Source organism: Lissotriton vulgaris, chromosome 5, assembly GCF_964263255.1.
Source record: "Lissotriton vulgaris chromosome 5, aLisVul1.2, whole genome shotgun sequence".
Lineage (NCBI taxonomy): Eukaryota > Metazoa > Chordata > Amphibia > Caudata > Salamandridae > Lissotriton > Lissotriton vulgaris.
In genome coordinates, this window is record NC_141693.1 from 1,022,286,188 (window position 1) to 1,022,311,433 (window position 25,246).

The 25,246-nt window shown below is 46.4% G+C and overlaps 1 protein-coding gene across 2 annotated transcripts in view; it reads left to right on the forward strand.

The window, feature by feature from the left end:
* The window catches only part of ARMH3 (armadillo like helical domain containing 3), a 624,464-nt gene that overhangs the window by 444,603 nt on the left and 154,615 nt on the right, over nt 1–25,246 (forward strand). For both annotated transcript variants that reach the window (XM_086922652.1, XM_086922653.1), the window contains one exon: nt 24,638–24,726. In XM_086922652.1, the coding sequence (XP_086778778.1) occupies nt 24,638–24,726 (89 nt within the window). The remainder of the gene's footprint in view (nt 1–24,637; nt 24,727–25,246) is intronic.

The following is a 25,246-nucleotide window of genomic DNA, read 5'->3' on the forward strand; positions in this document are numbered from 1 at the left end:
TCTGACCAGTGGGTCCCTGAGATCATAGAAAAAGGTTACACCCTTCCCTTCCTTCAAGTTATGCCAGCATCCCCCAATGCCATCATTCCCCCACCTTCTGATCATTTGGCAATTTTACAGCGGGAAGTAACGGCTCTCTTTCTGAAAGGAGCGGTGGAGTGAGTGTCAGACAAGGAAATATGCCATGGTTGTTCTGCACGCTACTTCCTGGTGCCCAGGAAGGGCGTTGAAGCTTTGAGACTGGATGGTGTCACTGGACCTGCATGATGTGTACATTCACATTCCCATTCCTATCCTGCTGTCCCACTGGAAGTACTTGAGATTTGTGGTGTGTTCTATGCACTACCAATGTGCAGTAATTACCTTTGGTTGAAGGTGGCGGCAGTGGTTGTATCTCAATACAGACAGTTGGGCATACCGATTTTCCCATACCTCGATGACTGGCTGTTCAAAGCGAGATCACCGGAGATGCAACCAGTGGTGTCTCTGCTGTTCGACATGGGCTTTTCGATCAATATGTTTAAATCCCACCTGTGGCCCTCCCAACGAATCAACTTTATGGGGGTTTGTGCAGAACACCACCCTTCTTCACACCTTTCCTCCTCTACAGGAGATCATAGACAACCAGGAGATGATTCCATCTTTCCAGCTAGGCGTGAGCGTTCCAGTCCTTAGAGTCTTGTGACTTCTAGGTCTCTTGGCGTTCTGCATTCTCCTAGTCCGAAACAGCGACGACGACGAGGCCATATACGGGATCCCGAACTCGCAGATCTCGGTGGAACTGCCCATTGTCACGCCGCAAACCTCAGACCTGATCCACTGATCCTACGGGGGATGTCTGCACTTGCCTTGCCGCGACAAGGGAAGGGCTGGCAGTGGTCGCCTGGACGATGATGCGCAATTGGCGCCCGCCACTGCTGGAGACACCTCCCCCCCCCCCCCTCCCCCCCTGCCAGCTGACCGAACTGTGGACACCTGGAACAGTGAGTAATGCCCTTATGGCGCTGGTGGTAAGCTGGGAGGGCACTGAGGGGGTGGTCTTTTAGCACGCATCTGCGCCTGGCCGCACACAGGATGGGCAACTTGGAGCATTGGACAGCAGTGGGCGGCCTCTAACGTCCTGTATTGAATGGCTCAGGGAAGCGGCCTGCTTCCCCTAAACTGACTATATATCTATCCTGCCGAACTTGTGCTTAGCACACACTGACCCTTAAACGAAGTAAGAATGTTCCTCTCTCCTGAGAGTATGGACGGTGGCCCGTTCCGCCACTGCCCTTTTGGTATTTTAGTGGGGATAGCCCGCTGTTGGTTGTTGTTCTTTACTGTTTTTTTTCCCTGTCCTTATGTTTTCCCAAACTTTGCTGAGTGTACTGTGGGGGGTGGGAACGGAAGAGCTGGGAGAGCCGCTGCTGGGGCCTTTGGTGGTGCCGCTACTATTGGGAAGGTCAGGGGGGAATGTGTATTGCTGAAATGTCTGCCATAAAAATATGCACATGGAACATTAGAGGTATGCACACACCCGCGCGCAGGTACCAAATCTACTCCTACTTGAAGAGGCAGAACGTGCAGGTCGCGCTATTGCAGGAAACACACCTGAATGGGGCGGAGGTGACTGCGCTGAGGCGGAGATGGAGGGGACAACTGTATGCCACTGAATACTCCTCGTACGCCCGCGGGGCACTGCTGTGGGTAAAGCCGGGAACCCCCTTCGTGATGTCGGACGTTCACATAGATGCGGAGGGGAGGTATGTCCTGGTGAAGGGTCGCATAGACGGGCAACCAGTGGTCCTGGCGTCCATTTACGCTCCAAACACGGATCAGGGCACCTTCCTGGCGCGTATCTCAGAGAAATTAGCGCCCTGGCACGGCGTCCCATGGATCCTGGGAGGCGACTATAACGCGGTACTGGACCCAGTGCTGGACCGTTCGGTCCCGCCGAGGCCAGAGGCGACATCCCTGGGGGCCACGAGGACACTCACACAGTGGGCGACGCAGTGGGGTCTGAAAGATGCATGGCGTGCGCACAATCCGAACACTAGGGTGTACTCATACTTCTCGGGAGCACATGCATTACATGTTCGCCTCGACAGATACATGGTGTCAGCGGACATGTTGCCCCATATCACTGACTCTCAATACCTGGGTAGGACACATTCAGACCACAACCCCCATACACTGCACATGGCCTGGGAACGCCCGCGCCCACCAATCCCCACGTGGCGATTGCAACCTGAATTACTGCTAGATGGCCCCTTTAGAGATTCCCTGCAGGCCAGCGTAGCGCAATACTTCGAAGACAATTCAGACACAGCATCCTCCCCGAGAGTAGAGTGGGACGCATTCAAGGTGGTGGTACGGGGACATTGCTTGAGCACTCAGGGGAGCATACGGCGGAAGCTAGAGGAGGACTTGCGCAGGGTGGAAGCGGACCTACTCGGCGGGGAGCAGGAGGCGGTGGGGGGTGCAGGTGACCGGCTGCAGGCGGCCCGGGCGGAGCACGAAACGCTACTGGAACGGCTGCGGCACGTCAACTTTGCGGCCCATTCGGCGCGAGTGCACCAGCACGGTGACAAGCCCGGTAGGCTACTGGCCTGGTTAGTCAGGCAGGAGGAACGCACGGAGCCGGTCTCCGTCATCCGCACGACTGAGGGAGAACTAGTGTACACCCAAAACAGGATACACCAAGCGTTTGTGGGACACTATCGGGCCCTATACAAATCGCAACTGAGAGTAACTGCGGCCTACATAGCAGAATACCTGGCGGACATCCCGCTGCCCTCCCTTATAGGCTCGCAGCAAGACGCCCTGGGGGCGCCATTCTCCGCGGAAGAAATACGCGAGGCCATTTTCGCACTGTCCAACGGCAAATCACCTGGCCCGGATGGACTGCCCGCCGAATTTTTTAAGGCGTGTTCAGACACGCTGGTTCCGGAGTTGCTCAAATTGTACAATACTGCAATGGAAGAATCAGCACTCCCAGACTCGCTTAACGAGGCAAACCTGGTCTCGCTGCTGAAGCCGAGCAGAGATGGCGCACTCATGGGGTCCTATAGGCCGTTGGCCATGCTAAATACTGATTATAAAATTTTCACCTCCCTCCTGGCCCGCCGCTTGGCCCTGGAGGCACCAACTCTGGTACACGCAGATCAAAACGGCTTCATGCCGGCGCGGAGCACGTCTCGTAATCTACGCCGCCTCTTCCGGATTCAGGAAGCGGCTCTGACGCATTGGCCTATATCGGGGTGCCTGGTCCTGGACCTGGAGAAGGCCTTCGACTCGGTAGAATGGCCATACCTGGGAGCCGTGCTGGACAGATTCGAGGTGGGAGATGCATTCGCTGACATGGTCGGACTGCTCTACCAGAGACCCAGTGTCCGAGTGAGGACGGGAGGGCTGCTGTCGGAGAAGATCGGGGTGCGTAGAGGCACCAGGCAAGGCTGCCCCCTGTCGCCCCTCCTCTTCTCCTTAGCCATTGAACCACTAGCGGCTCTGCTACGGGACAGAGGAGCGGAATGGGGGATCCCATTGGCTGACGGAACGCACATAGTCTCACTCTACGCAGACGACCTGCTGCTTTATGTGCTTGACCTCACCGCGGTGCCAGCCGAGCTATCGGACGTCTTCCAGACCTTCGCAGAGGTCTCGGGCCTCAGGGTCAATTGGGCCAAGTCCGGGGCATACTCGTTCAGCCGTGACCAGGAGGAATGCGATGTGCATCTTGGAGGGGCCAGGCTCGCTTGGTACCCGACCACGTTTAAATACCTAGGACTACACATCTATAGAGACCCACAGGACTTACTGGAGGGCAACCTGGTGCGCGCCATTTCTTCTCTGCGAGCTCAGATGTCCTTTTGGAACACCCTTCCGCTGAACGTGCCCAGCCGCATAGCTCTTACTAAAATGAGAGCGCTCCCTAGGCTGCTATATCACTTCGCGAATATCCCCACGTATGTCCCCACGCGGATATTCCGCGATCTGGAATCAATGCTTCGTGGCTTGATCTGGAACTCGGGGCGACCTCGAGTGGCGCTAGCTAAACTGTACTCCCCGACCGCGGAGGGAGGATTGGCTGTCCCCAACATGGAGCTGTATTACTTGGCCGCACAGCTCCAATGGGTGACGTACTGGCTCAGCGATGCACATTTGGACGATACGGCCACTGCGGACTACCAATGGACGCATCCCCAGACCTGCGCCCTGTTTCACCCATTGACCAAGGGACCCCGTCCCCTGCCCTTGCATGTGGCCGTGGCCCGCAAATGTTTTCTCCGCAGCCTGAAGCTGACGCAAACTACCAGACCGTATGCTCCTGCCCTCCCCCTGCTGGGCACCCCCAGGAGGAGCGGGATGGTTACGCCGCGCAATCTGGACCACTGGGTCACAGCTGGAGTAGAGACCATGGGTGACCTGTATGTTGACGGGGCCCTGCTCTCATTCGCGGAGTTATCTGACACCACGGGACTCCCGGCCGGGCAGTTCCTACTCCATGCGTCGGTACTGCGGGCATACGCTGACTCCTGGGGTGACATCCAGGATGAGCCGCCGATGCACCACCTGGTCCAATATCTACATGTAATGGGCAGAGGCTCGCACATCACGCATTGGTTAGCGCAGGCGCTTCTCATCCACACGCAAAAACCCACACAGCAGATTAGGGCTAAGTGGGCGGCGCACCGTGGGAGGGATTGGACAGATAAGGAGTGGAACCTGGTACTAGCTAGCCCCGTAAACATCCCCCGCAATTCCCGCTTCCGCATCATCCAACTGTATATATTGCACCAGGCATACCTAACGCCAGATAGAATAAACAGATACTTCGCGATCGACACTGCCGTTTGTCCCAGATGTGACCTGTTGGGCGCAGATATCCTGCACATGCTTTGGCACTGCCCAACCCTGACCACGTACTGGGGGGAGGTGACCTCACTCCTGAATCACAGCACGGGCCCGGGCCTGCCGGACACGTGGGAGGCGTGCATTCTCGGACTCTATAAAAGAACCAAGCTGAACAAAACACAGGCACGATTCTGGGATTTGGGCCTCATCACGGCCAAACGGCTGCTTACGCGACACTGGAAACGGCGGGAACCACCTACCCCAAAACACTGGTTCACATCCTTTACAAACTGGGCCAGGGCGGAAGGCACGGCGCTCCACCGGGAAGAAATAGCGGGCCTGCGGCAGTTCCCGATAGCACAGCTCTGGGATGGCATCCTGGGGTCCATGCAGGGGGAGGGCACTGTCAGAGGGCTCACGTAGAATGAGTGACACCGGAGGTGGGTCACAGAGGCTAATGCTGTATCGCAGGAACCACCGCAAGCGGCGCCCCCCCCCCCCCCCCCCCCTGACACAGACAAGAATCAGCCAGCGCGTAGACCTCGGACACGACCCAACGCCCACACGGGCGCCCATCAGTGGCCATTGCCCAGCAGCGCGCCCCAAGCACAGAGTTGCTGACATCGCCCCCGCAAGCACACTCCACCCCCCCACCCCCCCCCCCACCCACTTTCACATATATGTTTGCATGTTTGCAGTATCGGACCCCTGCTCACAGACGGTGGCCTCTCTGACCCCCCGTGTCGAAGTGGGTAGGAGCCGCTGGCGGCACTACAGACGGCGACTGCAGGCGTAGACACCGATAGCCACACCGACAGCGAGGCTCCTCCACCTGATTGCCACATGCTCCACTAGCAAGGCCGGCGGCCGATGACACACCATGGCCCACAGGGGCTGTCCCACTCTAAGTTCAGGCACACTTGCGCACACACACCTCAGACCTCCAGTTGCATTGTAACAGCGTCGGCAAACAACACACCGATCAGAGGTGGCTCCTACTAACACCGTGCAAGTGGGACGGACTTCGAGTGGGGAAGTCGCAATAGGAACATTGGGACATACCGATACGAACTGTTTTGTTTAGTTTGCCGATTTCATGGCTCAGTTCTAGAAAAAAAAAAGAAAAACAAGGCGTCATTTATGGACTTTTCCTTTCTAGACTTACGAAAATGTGACTATCTTATCCATGTCCTAGCACACCGGGGACACAAGGGACGCAATGACATGCCCTTTTATGATGGCCCACACCCTCACGATTCACCGTTCATTTGCAGCCGGCCCGCAGGGTTGTAGGCTTTGCTATATGTACTGTACCTTTGAACATTAATAAACGTCTTAAAAAAAAAAAAAAAAAAAAATGAGGGCCCTCGCAGGCAGTGGCTCCAGTACTGGGGAGTTCTGTCCGACTCCATTGTGATCTCCTGCATCGCAAGCGGCTTATACAAAGTGATGAAATATTTTTTTTGCATGGTGGGCAGACAATGGTATGAATCCCAGCAGATCAAATTATCCTAAATGCTGCATTTTGCACTTTTCTTGACTCATAAGGGTTGGGTCATTGGCACTGCGAAGGGTTATTATCTGCCTTGTATGCCTTCCTTTGTCTGTGGATCAGCAATCTCTGTTTAAGTCCCCAGTTGTCATGCGTTTCCTTAAGGCTTTCACTAATGTTTTTTCGCCTACCCGCCTTGTGGTTCCTCAAAGGGACTTCAATTTTGGTTTTCATGTTTTTAATGGGGACTCCGTTTGAGCACCTGCACAGTTGTCCCCTTCGCTCGTTGACCCTTGAATTGTGTTTTTGATTCACGTCTGATAGAAGGGTCAGTGGGTTGCAGGGCCTTATCTGTTGGCCCTCGTTCACTATCTTCTTCCCAGACAAGTTGGTGTTGCGAACCAGGGCTGCTTTCCTTCCTAAAGTGCCTAAAGTGATCATTCCCTTCTAACTTGCCTAATCCTTTCCGACCTTATAACCTCCCCTTGATCATATGAAGTAGGTGGAACCTGGTTATTCGGCTAATGACCCTCAGCAGCATCTACACCATCACCCCCTCCCCACCCCTACCCCCCACCTCCACGTCTACGTCTGGATACCCTCACAGTGATAGGGATAAAAAAAATCCTGTTTTTTGAGTTGCATCAGTTGGACCCTAAGTGTACCGTTCATTACTACCTGGATTGCACCAAGGAATGCCGGTTGGACAACAGGCTCTATGGGGCTATTGTGGAGCCAAGAAGGAGAAGGTGGTTCAAAAAAGGACCGTATTCCCCGGTATCATCCTCTGCATTGAGACCTGGTAGGCCTTAGCTAAGAAGAAGTCAGCTGAAGGGATCAGTACCCATTCCACCAAGCACTGACTCCGACCCTGAGAGCTTCCTTTCACACCTTTGCAAAACATTATTGCCTTGATGTGGAGGTGCATAGGGATGGACACTTCGCTAGATCCGTCCTGCAGGATTTCCTGGTTAAATCATCCCTCAACCCTCCTCCTGGCCATGGTATTTCTGAAAGTTTCTCTATAGGTGGCAAATCAGCGGGTATAATTAACCATCAGAAGTAAAAGTTACTTACCTGCAGTAACTATCTTTCTGGTGGATACTCTGTCTACCTGCAGATTCCTCACTAGCCTGCCCTCCTCCGTTTGATGGGTGGCTTATAGGCGAAGTAAAAAAGATTCCATATTGCTAATATGTTGGTGGTGGCATTTCTCATGATTTCAATCTCCCTCTCGCCTCGATGGATTGGAAAAAATGCAGGTAAACTGACGCCGAAGCGGGCGCTCTATCACCTCGGTGGTTTCGCAGGACGTCACTTCTGGCACCTACTGAGTCCTGCTGCAACACTGTTGCTTTGACGTTTTCCGTATACAGTCTTGATGCCTGGGGATTGTTCTACAGGTGGAGAATGTGCAGGTAGATTGAGTATCCACCGAAAGAGATCGTCACCGCTGGTAAGTTACTTTTTCATTCTGCCCACTTTCCCTTTCGGGCCATCTTGTGCCATTGAGGTAATGAAAGAGACAGTGAGGAGGTGGTCGTGAAGATATCAGTCTCTTTGTTGTGGGAGACAGGGACTCATCGAGACTGAGTTCCCTTTTTATTTTTTGTTTTTTTTACTCTGCTTCTGTCACATCCTAAGACAACCATTGTGGCTTTTAACATGTAACCATGTACTTTTATCACGCCTCGGCTGGCCTACCTTATTCTGCTAAAGTTCTGAACTCTACATACTCTGACAGCTGACACATCCAATATAGAGTGCAGTGCTAATAATTGTATTCGGTTACCACCCCTCCGATGGGTTCAAAACATGGTTCATCTCTTTGGTGTCTTGTGTCCTACAATATATAAAAGTTTGGAATATAGACTCTTAATTAGTACACACAGAGATATTCGAATTGATCAGACTCCCTACTCTACCATGGTTGTGAATGATTTACTTAGAAAATGAATGATTTTTTGTTTTCCTGGGTAGGGCCTCCAGTTTTGTTTGCACGATCCCGACATCAGGGTAGTTTACATTTGTGCTCGTTCCCTTTGCAAATATCAAATGCATTTCCTAAGGAATGAGATTTCCAGGTAATCTGTATTTTTGCATAAGTTACGTTTTTCTCAAAATAGTGCAAGGTCAAGAAACCTGAAAGACTTGTACTACTTCTGGGCACATTCTGGATTGTAGGTCTGTCACTCAGTTTCCCTTCTGCTGCTTAAACCTTGTTCACGGTTTACCATAGGAAGGTTTTTTGGGCAACAGAGTGGGTCCAGCTGATACACAGATAAACAATAAAGCAGTTCTGTATCCCATCATCGCCAAATAGTGTAGCGAATAGCTTAGAAAAGCCAGATAGTAATCAAAAGGAGCTTCTATTACTGAAGGCCAGATAGTGATGAAAAGGAGCTTACTATTAGTAAACAGTAGGTTTTAAAAATAGTCTAGTGAAAAGCTCAGAAAGTCCAGATAATAATGAAAAGGAGCTTCTATTAGTGAAGACCAGATAGTAATGAAAAGGAGCTTCTATTAGTGACTAGCAGGCTTCAAAACTAATCTAGTTAAAAGTTTAGAAAGACAGTAATGAAAAGGAGCTTTTGTTAGTGAAGACCAGATAGTAATGAAAAGGAGCTTACGATTAGTGAAGACCAGATAGTAATGAAAAGGAGCTTCTGTTAGTGAAGACCAGTTAGTAATGAAAAGGAGCTTTTATTAGTGAAGACCAGATAGTAATGAAAAGGAGCTTACAATTAGTGAAGACCTGATAATAATGTAAAGGAGCTTCTGTTAGTGAAGACCAGATAGTAATGAAAAGGAGCTTCTATTAGTGAAGACCAGATCGTAATGAAAAGGAGCTTTTATTAGTGAAGACCAGATAGTAATGAAAAGGAGCTTCTATTAGTGAATAGCAGGCTTAAAAAATAATCTAGTGAAAAGTTTAGAAAGAGAGTAATGAAAGGAGCTTCTATTAGTGAAGACCAGACAGTAATGAAAAGGAGCTTCTATTAGTGAATAGCAGGCATCAAAAATAGTCTAGTGAAAAGCTCCGAAAGACCAGATAGTAATGAAAAAGAGCTTCTATTAGTGAAGACCAGACAGTAATGAAAAGGAGCTTCTATTCTATGTAAAAATGCAATAATTAGCGATGCTGGGTGAGTAGCAGTTCATTCTTCAAAATTTGAGGTGAGCATGCAACAGTTTTACTAACATGGCCATCACTGAGACTTTAACTTAACTAGCGGCAATGTGAGGCGTGTGCAGAGGCAGATTGACAAGTAGGACACACTTTAATCAAATATCTATCTGGGTGAAGTACCAAGCCCCAGCATCCACCTCCCTGACTACACACCCCCAGGCCTTTTAAAGCAAGTACACAGATCTACAAATGATTATTTGCTGAAGAATATGTTCTCCTGTAAATAGGCGGTATCTTTTATAGATTCGCTTGTGACTAATCAACTCTCCAAGTAGGCTGATAATGTTATTCCCTGATGTGACTATATAATGGACATAACGTGTTTAAAAGTTTGGTGAAAATAAGCTCTTCTGAATCTTGTGAAATGTTTATCTAACTTACAAAGATTTCTAGAAATATTCAAAAAGGCTCCCGAAGTCCCATTACTAGCCTGCAAGTTAGAGTTGAGCTAAATTGGGTTTAGAAATTGTGTCTATTGCTACAATTTATCATCTTTTCCCCAAAACTTTAAAAGTCTACCACTAACACATAACGCTGTTTCTACTGCTTAAATTAGAAAATGTCAGAGATGATGTATGAACCGAATCAGTGCACACCGAGTGTATGAGAAAATCAAGGCCAAGCTCCACTTTAACAAGAAAGTTGCAAAGTCTGTAGAATGAAACGCGTGTATAGTCTTGCATCTAACATTTGAGAGATAATTACTATAACCAGACAAACCTTGTAGAAAGCTCTGCTGAGTAATTGATTAATGCTACATTTCTTTGGAAATTGCGAGAAGATTGCTGCTAATGCAAGTTGCAGCACAGGTTTAAGCGAGCAAACCTTTCTCATTTTTCAATGTCAATCAACAAGCGGTCATCTGTTGAAACCTTTGTATATGGTAGATGTGGATGAGCTTTGAATCGCTCCTGCAGCGGTGTGCAAAGGTGGTCCACATTTGTCCAATCATTGTGACATCTTCAAGATGACAGCATTGCATAAAAATATGCATTAAATCTAAATGACGATAATTTGCATATCAGTCTTTATCCTGCAAATCTACTATGGTTCTGTCTTCCGTGTTTTAACATGGGACAAGAATGGGCTCGCATATTTTCTATTAAAACGCTCAGATTGGCTAGCAAACATTTCAGCTGCTGGTCACTGAACACTGTGTTTGTGCCAGAGATCTACCGGCAGAGTAGCCCAACTGCACGAGAGATGATGTCTCTAAAGTGCCTCTGTCCTGAAGATGTGTTTAAATGATCTAGGGCCACATGAATTTGCCATCACTTAAATTGCGATTGCATTTACGGAATCGCAAATTGCAATTCCTTAAATGCAAGGCGCATTAACAAAAAAATAATTTGCGATTTCGCAAACAGTTGCAAATTACAGTCAATTTGATGTTGAAAGTAGTTTGCGGACACTTTGAAAAATGCACTAAAGTGCATTTTTCAAAGTTTCATGTTACACACACACATGCCCTTGGGGCATGTGTGTGCGCAACGTGTAGTAAAATGGAAATTTCAGGGATGCAACAGGGTGTCCTTTTGGCACCCTTGAAATTCCATGCGGAATTTGTGAGTACCTATTGGGTACTCGGAAATTGCGCATGCAATTTCCATTCATTCCTGTGGGCCTCTAGGCTAAGAGAAATGAATGGGTAGCCATTCCTTAATTGCGACTCGCAATTTGCGAGTCGGAAATATGGAGTGTGTAGGAATCACAATTTCTTTTGCGATTCCTACATGCATAGGCAATTGCGATTCCTTGATTGCGATTCCTTAATAATCACCATTAAGGAATCGCAGTTGCCTATATTGATGCATGTGCACCCTAGTTTCTAATTTTCAAGGCAGCACAGCTCCCCTGTAAATAAGCAGCAGAATGTAGTCCTGAAAGTGCTTCCACAGAAGCTCTAAAAACGTTTTTCTAATAATTTTGCTTGATGTTATCAAGGGCTATGAATAAATCCTGATATCACCAGGTAATATCCTCCCTCCCCTTGGTGACTGCGGGGAGGGAGGTGGCAATAGAAATAGTAGGGATCACAAGTGGGATCATGAGGGAGTTTTGGGGGAATCAGTAATTTGATTGCAGTATTTCTCAATTAGGCACCCCCTGCATTCAGGAGGCAGAGTGTCTGGGTCAGCATTGGGGTGGGGGTGGGGGGTTGGTTAAGGAGTTTTTAGGGTTCTGGATAGGATTGGATTAAGGGATATTATGGGGTTTTCAGGATTCTAGGAGGAGTAGTGTTGAAGGATAGTAAGAGCTTTTTAGAGTTCAGGGAAGTGTATTGTTAGAGGATAGAAGGGGCTTTTAGGCTTTACTTAAGGATAACATTAGGCACTAGTAAAAAGTTTTTAGGTTCCAGGGAAGGATAGCGTTAAGGGGTAGAAAACGGATTTTAGGGTTCAATAAAAAGTAGCATTAAAGGATTTTAGTGTTTAGGGATCTGTAACATTAAGGTGTAGTAAGGGTTAAGGAAAGGATATACTTAGGAGGTTATAAGGGGTATTAGGGTTCAGGAGAGTGTGGTGTTACGCAGTAGCAGCAAGTTTTTAAGGTACATGGAAGGGGCGTTAAGGGGTGGTAAAGGGTTTTATGGTTTAGGTATGGGTGGTGTTAAGGGGCAATAATGAGGTTTTAGGATTCAGGGAAGGGTCGCATTAAGAGGTAATAAAGGGTCTTTGGGTTCAGGAAGAGCAGTATTGGGTGGTGAAGACTTTTAAAGTTCAGAGAAGATTATGGGTAAGGGGCAGTGTAGTTTTTAGGGTTCATGTAAGGTATAATTAGGGGCACTAAGGGTTTTCTAGGCATAACGGATGGGTAGTGTTAAGGGGCAGCATGGGTTTATAAGGTTCAGTGAAAGTTAACGTTGAATAGTAGCATGGGGTTTATTGAAGGGTAACATTAAGGAAAAGTAAGGGGTTTTTATAATTAAGTGATGGGTACAGTTATGAGGTAGTTAGGGGCCTTTAGGGTTCAGGGAGGGTCGCGCTCAGGGTTATTTAAGGGGCCAGGAAAGAGTAGCATTGAGAGATAGTAACACTTTTTAGTTTTAGGGTTCACAGAAGGGTAGCATTAAGGGGTAGTAAGGAGTTTTTAGAGTTCAGGGAAGTTGAAGTTAAGGTTACTAAGATTCTTAGTGTGCAGGGAAGGGTAGCATTAAGGCATAGCAGGGTGTTTTTAGGGTTCTAGGAAGAATAGCATTAAGGAGTATTAAGACCAGTAGTAAAGTAGTTAAGGTTTTCATGGTTCAAAGATGGCTAGCGTTAAGGGATCATACGTGGTTTGTAGGGTTCAGGGAGTCAAAATATTATGAGTTTGTGGGGTCAGGGAAGGGTAGTGTTAATAGGTCGCAATGGTTTTTTAGGCTTCAGAGAAGGGTCACATTAAGTGATAGCAAGGGATTTTAATGCTCATGTGTTGGGTAGCGTTAAAAGATTGTAAGGATCTTTAGGGTTCAGGGATGAGTAACATTAAGGGGTAGTATGGGTTTGTAGGGGTCATTGAGGGACAGGGTGTTTAGGGCTCAGAAATGCATAGCATTAGGGGATTTTTAGGGTTCAAGGAAGGTAGCATTGAGGAGTAGTTAGTTTTAGGGTTCATAGGTGAGTAGTATTAAGGGATAGTAAGGCATCCGTCGGGTTCACTCAAGGCTACCAGTAATGGGTAGTAAGAGGTTTTTAGACTCGTGGAAGAGTAGCGTTAATGGGTAGTTGGTGTTTTTTTAGCGTTCAGAGAAGGGTAGCCTTAAGAATAAGTAAGGGATTTTAAGGATTTCAGGTTGGGTAGCTTTAAGGGGTAGTATGGGATTTTCAGAGCTTAGGGCATGATGGCATTCAGGGGTAGTAAGGATTTTTAGTTTCATGGAAGAGAAGCATTAAAGAGTAGTAAGGGTCTTTAAGGTTCAGGGATGGATATTGATAAGGGGGGAAAAAGTTTTGTAGAGTTCCGGAACGAGTAGCAGTAAGGGGTAGTAAGTGGTCATTAGGGTTGAGGGATAGGTAACTCTAAAGGGCGGTAACCATTTTTAGAATTATGGGATGAGTGGCATTTAGGGTAGTCAGGGTTTTTAGGGTTTACAAAGGATTAGCTTTAGAGGGTAAGTAAATGTATTTTAGAGTTCAGGGATAGTTTGGGATAAAGAGTATTAATGTTTTTAAGGTTCAGGCAAGAATATTGTTTAGTGGTAGGAAGAGGTTTATAGGTTTTAGGGATGGCTAGCAGTAAGGTGGTAGCAAGGGTGTTTTATGGTATAGATAAGGGAATCCTTAAAGGGCAATACAGGTTTTGGGGTACAAGGATGTATACCGCTTATGGGGTAAGAAGGGCTTTTCAGGGTTCAAGGATGAATAGTGTTACGGGGTAGTTAGGGTTTTCATGAATAGATAGCAGTAAGGAACAGTAAGGGTTGTGTATGGTTGTGGGAAGGGTAGTGTAACATTGTTTGTTGAGTACAGGGAAGTGTATCGTTAAGGGGTAGTAAAGGGTATTTTGGGTTCAGGAAAGGGGAATGTTAAGTTGTAGTAAGGTGTTTGCATGATCAGGACAGGAGTAGTGTAAAAGGGTAGTAATTTGGTTTTTTAAAAATCTTTTTGGAGTTCAGGGGTGGGTAGCTGTAACGGGTGGTAAGTTTTTTTTTTTTAGGATTATCAGATGGAAAGCATTAAAGGGTAGTAAGGTTTTAGAGTTCAGGGATGTATAGCATTAAGAGGCAGTACTGATTTTAGGGTTTAAGGAAGGTGTAATTAAAGGATAGTATGGGGTTTTTAGTGTTCAGGAAATGGTAGTGCTAATGGGTGTGTAGGGTTCATGGAAGGGTAGCAGTATTGGGTAATAAGAATGTTTAAGTTTTCGGGAAGGGTAGTTTTAAGTAGTAAGGAGTTCTTAGTGTTTAGGAATGGAAAGCATTAAGGGGTACTTCAGGGAAGGGTAGTGTTTAGTGGTAGTATAGGGGTTTAGGGAAGGGTAAATGTTAGGGGAAGTAAGGGTTTTAGGGATAATATCATTAAGGAGTAGTATTCGTTTGTAGGGAAAAGGGATGAGTAGCTGTAAGGGGTAGCATGGGCATTTATGGTTTAGGGAAGGGTAGCAAGGCTTTTTAGGGTTCAGGGATGGGACCGTTAAGAGGTAATAAAGGGTTTTAGGGTACATGGAAGATTGGCATTACGGGGTAGTTTGGGTTTTCAATTATATAGGATATTTATTGCATTGCAGTGGCATGTGTTTGACATAATGGTGAACTCTGATTGTAAATCATATCTAAAGTTGACAAGGAGCTGTGGCTTACACTATTTGATAAACAAATGATTGCAGCTCTTGCTTTAAGCAACATTTTGACATCCAATTGGTCACTTTTTCCAGGCAGGGTACCAATTGTTGGTTTTCAGAATTAGGCCCATTTGTCAGAGAAACAACCAGCTGGGTATCGTCTGCATCGGAGACAGTAAGATGTCAAACTGCTGCATTATGTTAGCCAGCTGTCTAACGTATAAGGTAAACAGCGTAGGGCTGAGTGATGGTCTCTGTGGCACTCCACATATAGATAGCAAACTATCCGAGAAGCAGGTCTTTTCCATAACTTGGTAGGATCTGTTTTCCATGAGAGATAAGCCAATCTAGCGCTCTATCCTGAATTCCTACTTCCCTTAGCCTATCTTTCAAGATGATGTAATCAACTGTATCAAATACCGCGCTCAGGTTGAGTAGTAGGATAGCGGACGATCCTCCATTATCTAACTGTGCTTTAAGTTCCACTGTGACCACCAGGAGTGCTGTCTCTGTGCTATGCTGAGCACAAAAGCCCATCTGGGTTGGATGGAGAATGTCATTTTCCTCCAAAAAACTGGCTAAAGACCACTTGACATGTTTCTCTAGATGTTTGCCCAGAAAAGAAGCAGTGAAATGCCACTTGCTCTGTCTGATAAAGCAACTGCACCTCCATCTTGTGAATATGAACAGGTCAGGGGTTTAAAAAATGGAACCCACTGGCCACCGTCACTCTGGTTCACTGAGCCACTTAAGTATTCAAGTCAAGTCAAAATAACTTTATTCGGTTCCATCGACCAAAAAAGTTTGACACACATAGATTAGATTCTAAAATTTTCTTGGCATATTTGTACAACAGGATAAATAAAATCAATAAAAACAAGCAATTCGTAACATTCAGACAATTTAAGAAGAGGGATATGATCCCTAGTACCAGATATCTGATGCAATGGACCATATCACAAATCCCAAAATTTCACAATATAAAAATTATTTTTTAAAAAGTTACAGCGGTCCTCTTCATCTATTGTGACTCATATCGTGTTATAATGGCTATTGCAACTTTAATGAAATCAAAAACTGCAGTACAAATGTCGAAAGTAGCCAAAGAGTGCAAAACATGAAATCCTTCAATATAGGCACAGGGCCAAATTTCCCTGAGAAGTGGGGCTAAAAATGTTCCCCTCTGCTCTTTATACCGTCACTCTGGTTCACTGAGCCACTTAATTAGTATATAACATGGTTCACATTCATCCATGCCCTCAGGATCTCTACTCCAAGACTCACAGTTCAGCATTAGCAGTGGACATTTATAGACATAGGCTAGTAGGCTCTCGCTTACCTGACGCAGATGAAGAAGGCCTGGTCACAACAGGATCACTAGAAAACACGGTATGTTGACAACACTACACACTACTCGTCCCTTAAGGTCTGGATAGGTCCAGGGCCTGTCGCATGTCAAAGGCAGGGCTAGGCCTTTGCACACATGTTAGAAACAGGATACCAGTTACTCGCGGTTGGGCATAGAAGATGACTGCACAGTACACAATGAACAGCATACTCCCATCCCAGCATCTTGTCTCATGGGGCAATTAAAGGTAAACCCAGTGCAAAGAAAGCTGATCTTCTTGCGAAGGTTATTTATCACAAAGCGGAGGGTAAATGCTTTTGAAAACCTGATCCTATGGCTCACTTCAACAATAAAGATATTTTGACCTATATGCCCATATCTGTACTTAGCTACATTAGCCTTGCTTAAGAAAGCCAATAGTTCTGTAACATTTTCCATTACATTTACCAACCTAGTTGCTTGATAGTAAAGTAAGTAAATGGTTACAAGCTTTTGTTGAATAATAGAAAGCTTTGCCCCTCACATCCAGAATGACTAGAGGCTAGGTTGAACAAAGCTTCAAATAAATGCTGATGGTGCCAATGTCTGTGCACTAATCAAATTGGAAATTTTGCCTCTACCAATGGCAGCATACTTGCCTCTCTGATTTATGTCCTAAGGCATGTTCCACATTAGCTCAGCTGATTTCACTGTGAATGCGGACAAAGTACTGGTAGTCCTCCTTTTATGTCTAATAGAAGTCACATTCTGTGCAGTGTGGCACAGATCTTCTCTCTTTAGTTTAATCTTTGATGCAGGCATTAAACCTGTTTTCAAATTTCTCTTTCGTTTTACTAGATGTAGATGAAACACAGATCGGGGAAGGGTCTATTCAGTACTGTGAAATGCTTCTCATGTGCCTGATAGAAGGGTTACACAATAATTCAATCTATAACAGAAATTCTGGTTTGTGAGTCCAAGCACAAGGCCTGAAACTCCAGCTTCTGGCCCACCTCAGTCAGAGATATCTATTATAACTGTGCTTGTACTCAAGAATTTCTTTTGTACCCAACTTCAGATGGTTTCTAGAGACGGTTTCTCCGGTTTGAGTATTATTGCCAGATCCTACCAGGCATTACTTTCTTGGCAGTGAACATATTTTTGTCCTTATGACTTGCCTTTGGGAAAAACGTTCCGAGTAGCTACTCCATCTGCAAATTGAACCACTTTCTGAGAGTCAGCAGGTGTGATCTGATAATCACAGTATTGTGCTTGGTCCACTGACTCCCAATCTGACATTCTAGTAGCTTTGCTAATTGCATCAGACTTTCAGTGCTCCTGGTCCCTCCTTTCTTGGTCACACATTTTTCCATTATAGATCCAGCTTAGCATACTTGTATAGTTCTCTATGTCCCCATGCTCCCTGTTTTTGTTTTGCCTGTAACTTTGGTACTGCTTCACGAAGTCGCACGAAATTGTCCAAAAACAAAGTTCAGCCTCCTCGGTTCCTTTACGGGAAGTGTTGCACTGATCTGGCAAGGTATACACCCGTTACAACGCATCTTTTACTCCGCACTACCATTACAACGTGACTTTTACTCCGCATACCATTACAACGCATTGCGCTGGGGGGCGCTCTAGGATAGGGAATAAGTATAATTTACTATCCAACACCTTCCCTAGGGTCCACGGGGACTGGAGTTAGAATAGTAAATTATACTTACCACTATCCAGCACCCCAAAGCGCTATGCGTTGTAATGGTATGCGTTGTAAATACCGCATTGTAACGGTATGCGGAGTAAAAGTATGCGTTGTAACATCATATATCCATCTGGCAAGCAAGGGCCAAAAAAAGGGAGGAGGGTCTTCAAAAGATTAATGTCCCATATTAATTCCCATTGGCAAATTTTGCAGTCTGATGCAGAAACAATGGTTGAACTGAATACCACCACATTTTGCAAAAAGGTAAACTTTTACTCACAAGCATGCTTTTTGTGAATTGATGTAAATCCGTTCAGCTATTTTCGAGAAGTTTGGGTTTAGGGAGATGCTTTATTTGGGATTGAACTTGTTAAAAAGTTAGATATATCTGGACAGTTAGCGCCATGGGATCCTGCATTACCAAATTTTAAAACGAAAAATATAATAATGTCCTCCGATTGGCATGGGGAGCTTTTTCTACTGTGGGTCTAAGCAATCTGATTTGCTGGCCGCAAACCAGAAGAACATGTTGCTGATTCCATTACTGGAATCAGTGTCTCTGTCCCCCTCTCCTGCAAACGGTTTGTAAAATCAGCATAAGAGGGTAGAGCAGGGACGCCCCTCCTGGCACATGGGGGGACCTATGGCGTTTTTCTTTGTGCCGTGGGTACCGTAATACTCAGATGTAAGCTGCTACTCAAGCTTCATCTCCATGCTACCGCAGCACTGGGCAAGTTTTCTTGGGGAAGCTTGCATGGTGCCTCAATACATTGATGGTGAAGCTTGTCCAGCAGGTACCATGGAAATACTGCTGTTCCTGAAAAGCAAATTAATTTGTAATAAAAAAACTAAACAAGAGTTGGGCATTAGGGGCCAGACGTGGGTTGGGTACAGGCAAGGCCCTGCGTACATCCCCAAAAGCTGAGCACAGTGGGGTCTTGCGTGTCCACTGAGTGTTGGGTGCAGGCTATGCACCTAACCCCCAGCTGTGCATGGCCAAAGGCTGTGCACAGCAGGCAGTTGGGTGCCCGTTGTTGATTTATGTGTAGGGCATGGCCAGGGCCTGCCATCAACCCTCCACTGCACATGGCTGAAGAATCATTTGAGATGTCTTCAGTGATGTCATCCGAAGGGGCTACACCCTCCCCTTTGAGTTTGACCCCCCCCAGCCATGCCACCTCAGTTCCACCGCATGTCGGGTGATCACTTTGCGCTTCACCAACTAGAAGTCACGGCCCTCTTGGCCAACGGGGCCATCAAGCGTGTCCTTGGGCGAGAAGTAGGATGTGGTTGTTATTCCAACTACTTTCTGGTCCCCAAGAAGGAGAAAGGGGGCCTGCACCCCATCTTGGACCTTAGGAACGTTAATCGCTTCCGGCGGAAGGAGAAGTTCAAGATGTTGACTCTGGCTCAGGTCTTGGCTGCCCTCGACCCTGGAGACTGGATGGTAGCGTTGCACCTAAGTCCCTCTCAGAAGCTCCCCTTCATCGGAGCGGTTCAGGATTCGACGCAGTTTCAGGTTTATCCTCCCGAGTAGCGAGTCTGGGATATTCAGGCTGTCATTCTGATCTTTCGGCCTCTATCCCGGGTTTCAGAAATGATGACCCTCTGGCTCCTGGGCCTGATGGCCTCCTGCATCCTGCTGGTGCAACATGCCAGATGGCATATGTGGGCTCAGCAGTGGGACCTGAAGTTCCAGTGGGCACAGCATCAGGGCAACCTGTCCAATCGTGTCCAGATCTTGGAGGGCACTGCACAACATTTGCAGTGGGGGCTCACGAATCGCGATTGGGTCAATGGCAGATCCCTCTCCCTTCCCTAACCAGAGCACACAGTGGTGACGGATGCGTCCCTCCTGGGATGGGCGGCCACTTGGGAGAGGTGGAGATCAGAGGCCTCTGGCCTCCAGCGGAGTCCCGGCTCCCTATCAATCTTTTGGAACTTCGGGCAATCCGACTTGCACTGAAGGCATTCTTTCCCTCTGCCCGGGAAAGTGTAGTGTAGGTGTTCACGGACAACACCACTGCCATGTAGTATTGCAACAAACAGGGCGGGTGGGGTCGTGGACCCTATGTCAAGAGGCTCTGCGCCTCTGGACATGGCTGAAACATCAAGGCATTAACTTGGTGGTTCTACACCTGGCAGGTTCTCTGAAAGCCAGGGCGGACAAACTCAGCCGTGGGTGTATGATGGATCATGAATGGTCTCTCAACTCGGACGTGGTGCAAGGTCTCTTTCTGCAGTGGGGAGAGCCTTGGTTAGATCTATTCGCCACCGAAGAGAACGCGCAATGTCATCAGTTCTGCGAGTTGGAATATCCAAAGCTGCACTCGTTAGGCGACGCTTTTTGTCGCGAGTGGAGCTGCAGTCTGTTGTACGCCTTTCCGCCTATCCTACTTCTGTCCAGAGTGCTGAAGAAGATTTGGCGCGACCGGGCCCAAGTCATCCTTGTGGCTCCGGATTGGGCACGAAGAGATTGGTATACTGAGCTACTCAGCATGGCAATCGAACTCCCCATCCGACTGCCTCTTCGGGAGGATCTTCTGTCGCAGCAGCAGGGGATGGTCCTCCACCCAAACCTGCCCAGCCTCCACCTCCATGCTTGGAGATTGAGCAGATACAGTTGAGGTCTTTCGACCTTCCCCCCGAAGTCTGTGATGTCATTCTGGCAGCCAGGTGTCCCTCCACTAAAACTGTATACACCTGTAGGTGGAACAAATTTGTGGCATGCTGCACAGAAAAGGCTGTGGATCCCCTTTCTGCACCTCTTTCTGAGGTCCTTCGGTTCCTTCTCACTTTGGCCCAGCAGGGCTCTGCTCTGGGCCCTATCAAAGGTTATCTTTCGGCCATCTCCGCCTTTCTACGGCTTCCAGATCAGCTTTCTCTCTTTAAGTCCACAGTTGTTAATCGCTTCCTCAAGAGCATTATAAACACGTTTCCTCCTGTTTCTTTCATAATGCCTCAATGGGACTTAAATCTTGTTTTGACCTATCTGATGTGCGCTCCCTTTGAGCCCCTTCATAAATGTCCCTTACGGCTTTCCTGGTAGCTATCACCTCTGCCAGAAGTGTGAGTGAGTTCCAGGCTCTCTTTTCTAAACCTCCTTTTCTCTCTGTTCATCCGGACAAGGTGGTTTTGAGAACTCGTCCTTCTTTCTTGCATAAGGTTGTCCCGCCCTTCCACATCGGGCAGACCATCACTTTGCCCACCTTCTTTCTGCCTCTGCATCCTTCAAAAGAGGAAGAGAGGCTCCACCGTCTGGACCCAAAACGTGCGCTCTCGTTCTGTTTGAAGCGCACACAACAGTTCCGGTGGATGACCAACTTTTTGTTGGCTATGTGGACGCCAAAAAAGGTCGGGCTGTGCACAAACGAACAATCTCTCGGTGGGTCGTTCTGTGCATCAAAGCATGTTACTCGTTGGCTAAGAAGGAGCCTCATGTGGGGCTGCGTGCCCATTCTACCAGGGCAACGGCAGCCACTACTGCCTTGGGATGTGGCGTTCCCTTGCAGGACATTTGTCTGGCAGCTACGTGGGCCTCGCTGCACATGTGTAACAAGCATTATTGAGTACTGTGGTGCCATAAAAGGTAAGCTGCTCAAAAGAGGGGACTCTCCCTTTGGAGCATATTTTGCATCAAGATCTGCTATGCCTTTGCCAAGAAATAGCCTCACGAAGGGATAATAGCCTATTCCATCAGGGCTAAATCCATCACTTCTGCACTTGCCACAGGAGCCTCAATTGCAGAAATTTGTAAGGGTACAATGTTGCTTCTGTGCACACCGTTGCAAAGCACTACTGCCTGCATTCAGAGGTTTGCAGGGATGGACACTTTACCAGGTTCGTTTTGTAGTATTTCCTTGTCTAACTATCCATCAACCCTTCTCCTGGGTGTGTTGTTTATGCAAAATCTGTTCTACCGGTGAGGAATCTGAAGGTAGATGTATCCAGTGCTTCATTTGAGCCAATGGTTTCCGTTGCTCGGCACCAGCACTTAATTGTCAGCACCGGCTCTTGTGACAGTCCACCCATAGTGGCACTGTCTGTGATGAGCACAGCAACCGTGTTTATCAAGTCAAATCGCATTGATAATTATTAATACTAACCTATCATGTCATTATTATAGCTTTCTGTGGCCTGAAATAGTGTGAATTGCCATACTTGTAGGAGTGCGGTGGTTACGTGTTATGTTGGGACTGTCATTGGCAGCGATGGCAGGAGGACTGTCTGGTGAAGACTCCAGTGGCTTTCAAAGAAGGGCCCCATCCCCAGCACTTAATTTGTTCAAATTAAGCACTGGATGTATCCATCAGAAGAGAGTTAGTTATACACTGTAACGACCCTTCTGGTGGCTACTTTATCTCCCTTCTTTTGTGCTCACAAGTGGCATTATGTACAGATTCTAAATCAACAAGTAGGGGAGCACGATCTTTGGCAACCGATGATCAGCCTTTGGAGCTCGGTGCTAGATCATCAGCTATGGGTTTTAAAAGCCCATTTCATTAGGAGGTCAGACAACTAAGCCAACTAACTGAGGATTTGCCCTGCTTATGAATGGGGGTTGAACAACTTGTCTGGTTTCTGAGTGTTCACTTTTGAGAGACACTAGACATCTCCCACAACACTGAGCATAGTCTACTTTGCACGCTTCCATAATGCTCTCAGTATGCACGCTTTCAAAATTCCTATTACCTCAAATAGGAGTTTACAAGTTTCCTGCAACTATCACCAAACTGAAAAAGTAACAATATGAAGACATTGCTAAGACTCCTTTCCTAATTACCCCTTAATTATATTAGAAATTGGACCCACTATATACCCAATCTGAAGGCATCTCTCTATTAGCTAGTCTTCCTCTGGATGGATATCAAATCAAATCAGTCTTTATTCAGTTATGTTAGATAAACCATAAAAGACATCAGCAATGTTAAAAACAATACATAGAACCAAGTCCATGAAGGCCTATATATAAAAAACAACATGCCCTAGGAAATAAATATCCAGGTTATAAGATATACAATTAATCATCCCGTATGCTCCGTAAAAAAAACTGCAGCTTTTCAAAAGCTTTCGACATTTGGTATAACAAATACATCTGATAACATCTGTAAATAGAAAACACCCAGGCGAACTTGTCAAAAGCATCTTCCGTGTAAAATAGGTACAATAAAAGCTCTCCTGGATTCCGCTTAAAAACTCCAATATATATATATTTTTTTTTTCTCTCCTCTCCTGTTTTCTTCTTTCCTTTTCTTAATACACAAAATACCCAAAAATGTGATGTCCTAAGTGCAGAAAGATTTCATTTAATAAGTGTATGATGTACTCCTTCCTTTGTATTAAGTTGCAGTATTGTTTTGCCTTTCTGGTTAAAATTATATTTCATAGCTTGATTTCTCCTTCTGGGTAGTATTTAATTCTGTACATTCATATTTTATTCAATAAAGCTTTGTTAACTAAATAAAAATGCAAAATATAAAATACAAAGAGTCCTGACAGGATTTTTATTCACAATCACATGGGGCCCAAAGATTACAAATCAAAAAGTCCTTTGGGGTAACAAGTGCCAGGTGCAAAATCTCTCTGTGTCCTATCTTCCAGGAGGGCCTCCCGGTTGTTGTTTCGTGCCCTCTTCATTGCTGAGTTTATTACCCTATCCGGGTACTTTCTCTGTCTCAATTTCTCTTTAAGATCTTGGGCTTGTGCTTTGTATTTGTCTATGTCGCTGCAGTTCATACGGATCAAAATGGGCACCACTTTGGAGCTACCTCGCGCCTGGCAATGTATCTATTGTTCAAGAAATACTTGGGTCATATGATTTCTAGAATTATCATTCCTTCCCAGAGCTGTCATTGATTTTAATTCGTGGTTAACAGATGTTGTTGTACTGACTTTATGTTCCTGCTTATGCTCCTGATCTTGTTTTGGGTCTTGTTTTGTGTCCTCATTTTCCTTCCTTGGTTGCAGATTTGTATTTGTTGTGAAGCGCTCTGATACCCTCGGGTCCAGCCAGCACTATACACAACTTCAATAAATAAATAAATAAAATACAATTAGTCAGCTCCAGTATTCCTCAAAAGGATTCCACGTTAACTAGAAATAACCAGATAGACCATGCAACAATGAATTCAGGTTTTCAGCCAGTCGGGCTGAAAACCCTCCCACTAAATCATGCAAGCTGCTGAAGCAATTCAAAGCCGCCTCAGATTGGACTGAGCCGTATGTAAAGCAGGCTTGACCCAGGCCCGGGTTTGCCCTTGTTTGGGCTTATCAGTCCCACTTAGGGTGACACACTAAAGTTTACAAGCAAAATAGTGGATGGAATGCTTGAATTAATCTGGGCCACTGGTAATTACTCGGGTCGCATCCCAGTCCATCGTTATTGTGCACACCATCCCATTGCAGCAGGGTCAAGACTGATTTGCATATGGCTGGGTCTAAACTGAGGTGGCACAGTGTGCAAAAAACGATAGCTTGTGATGCGGCCCGAGTAATTACCAGTGACTGAGATTAATTAAAGCATTCCAACCATCACATTTTGTATACTACAGATAATGATGATGCATTATATTTCTTTTAAATCATTCCACAAAATGGTATCATCCTGCCAAACAATGTGATTGCTTGGAGTCCATCATATAGTCTGGGCCAGTGCAGACTAAATTTGGGGCTTATTGAGATTGTGTTTAGCATGTATGCTACAGTGTAACTTCTCCAAATTGTTTTGCATTTTTGCCTTATGTTTGACTGTTAAATTGTAGAAAAAATTTGTTTAGTCTATGCCAAAAAAGTCCCATCATTAAATTTGGTCTTTTGTTTATTTTGTAGACGATGTATTCAAATTGTTCATAAGGTCCTCTGTTACCAGAAGAAATGCCGTGTGAGGTTGCATTATACGTGGCGGGAACTTTGGTCAGGTAATCTCTTCAAATGTTTTGGTTTGATTAACCTGGCCCTTTTGTTTTGTACGGTGTCACTTTTTAAAAAACACTGTGTAATGTACTGTATTTGGCTGTAGGCCTTTTCATATCACTGACCTCTCATTTTAAACTTCAATCTGGAAGAAATGCAATTGTGTTTTTTGTCTGTTAGTTATGTGTATGTAGGGTCGGCTTTAGTGCTGGTGACGCCCGGTTCGACAATCACTTTTGGCACCCATGACTGCCTCCTCGGATTCTTACACTACCACTGGGCAAAAGTGCCACTCCTCTCTGTAATCATAAGATATTGCTAAATACAGCACCCCTCCTGAGGTAGGCGCCCATCTCCACAGGTCAGCGCCCAGTGCGGTCACACCAGTCACACTGCTAAAGCAGGCCCTGTGTCTATGCATTTGTGTCTCTGCAGGGTGAACCTAGCTACAAAGAAACAAAGTTATACACAATTGGAGGGTTTGTGGATGTAGGACATGATCATCAATGGATGAGGGAGGGGAGG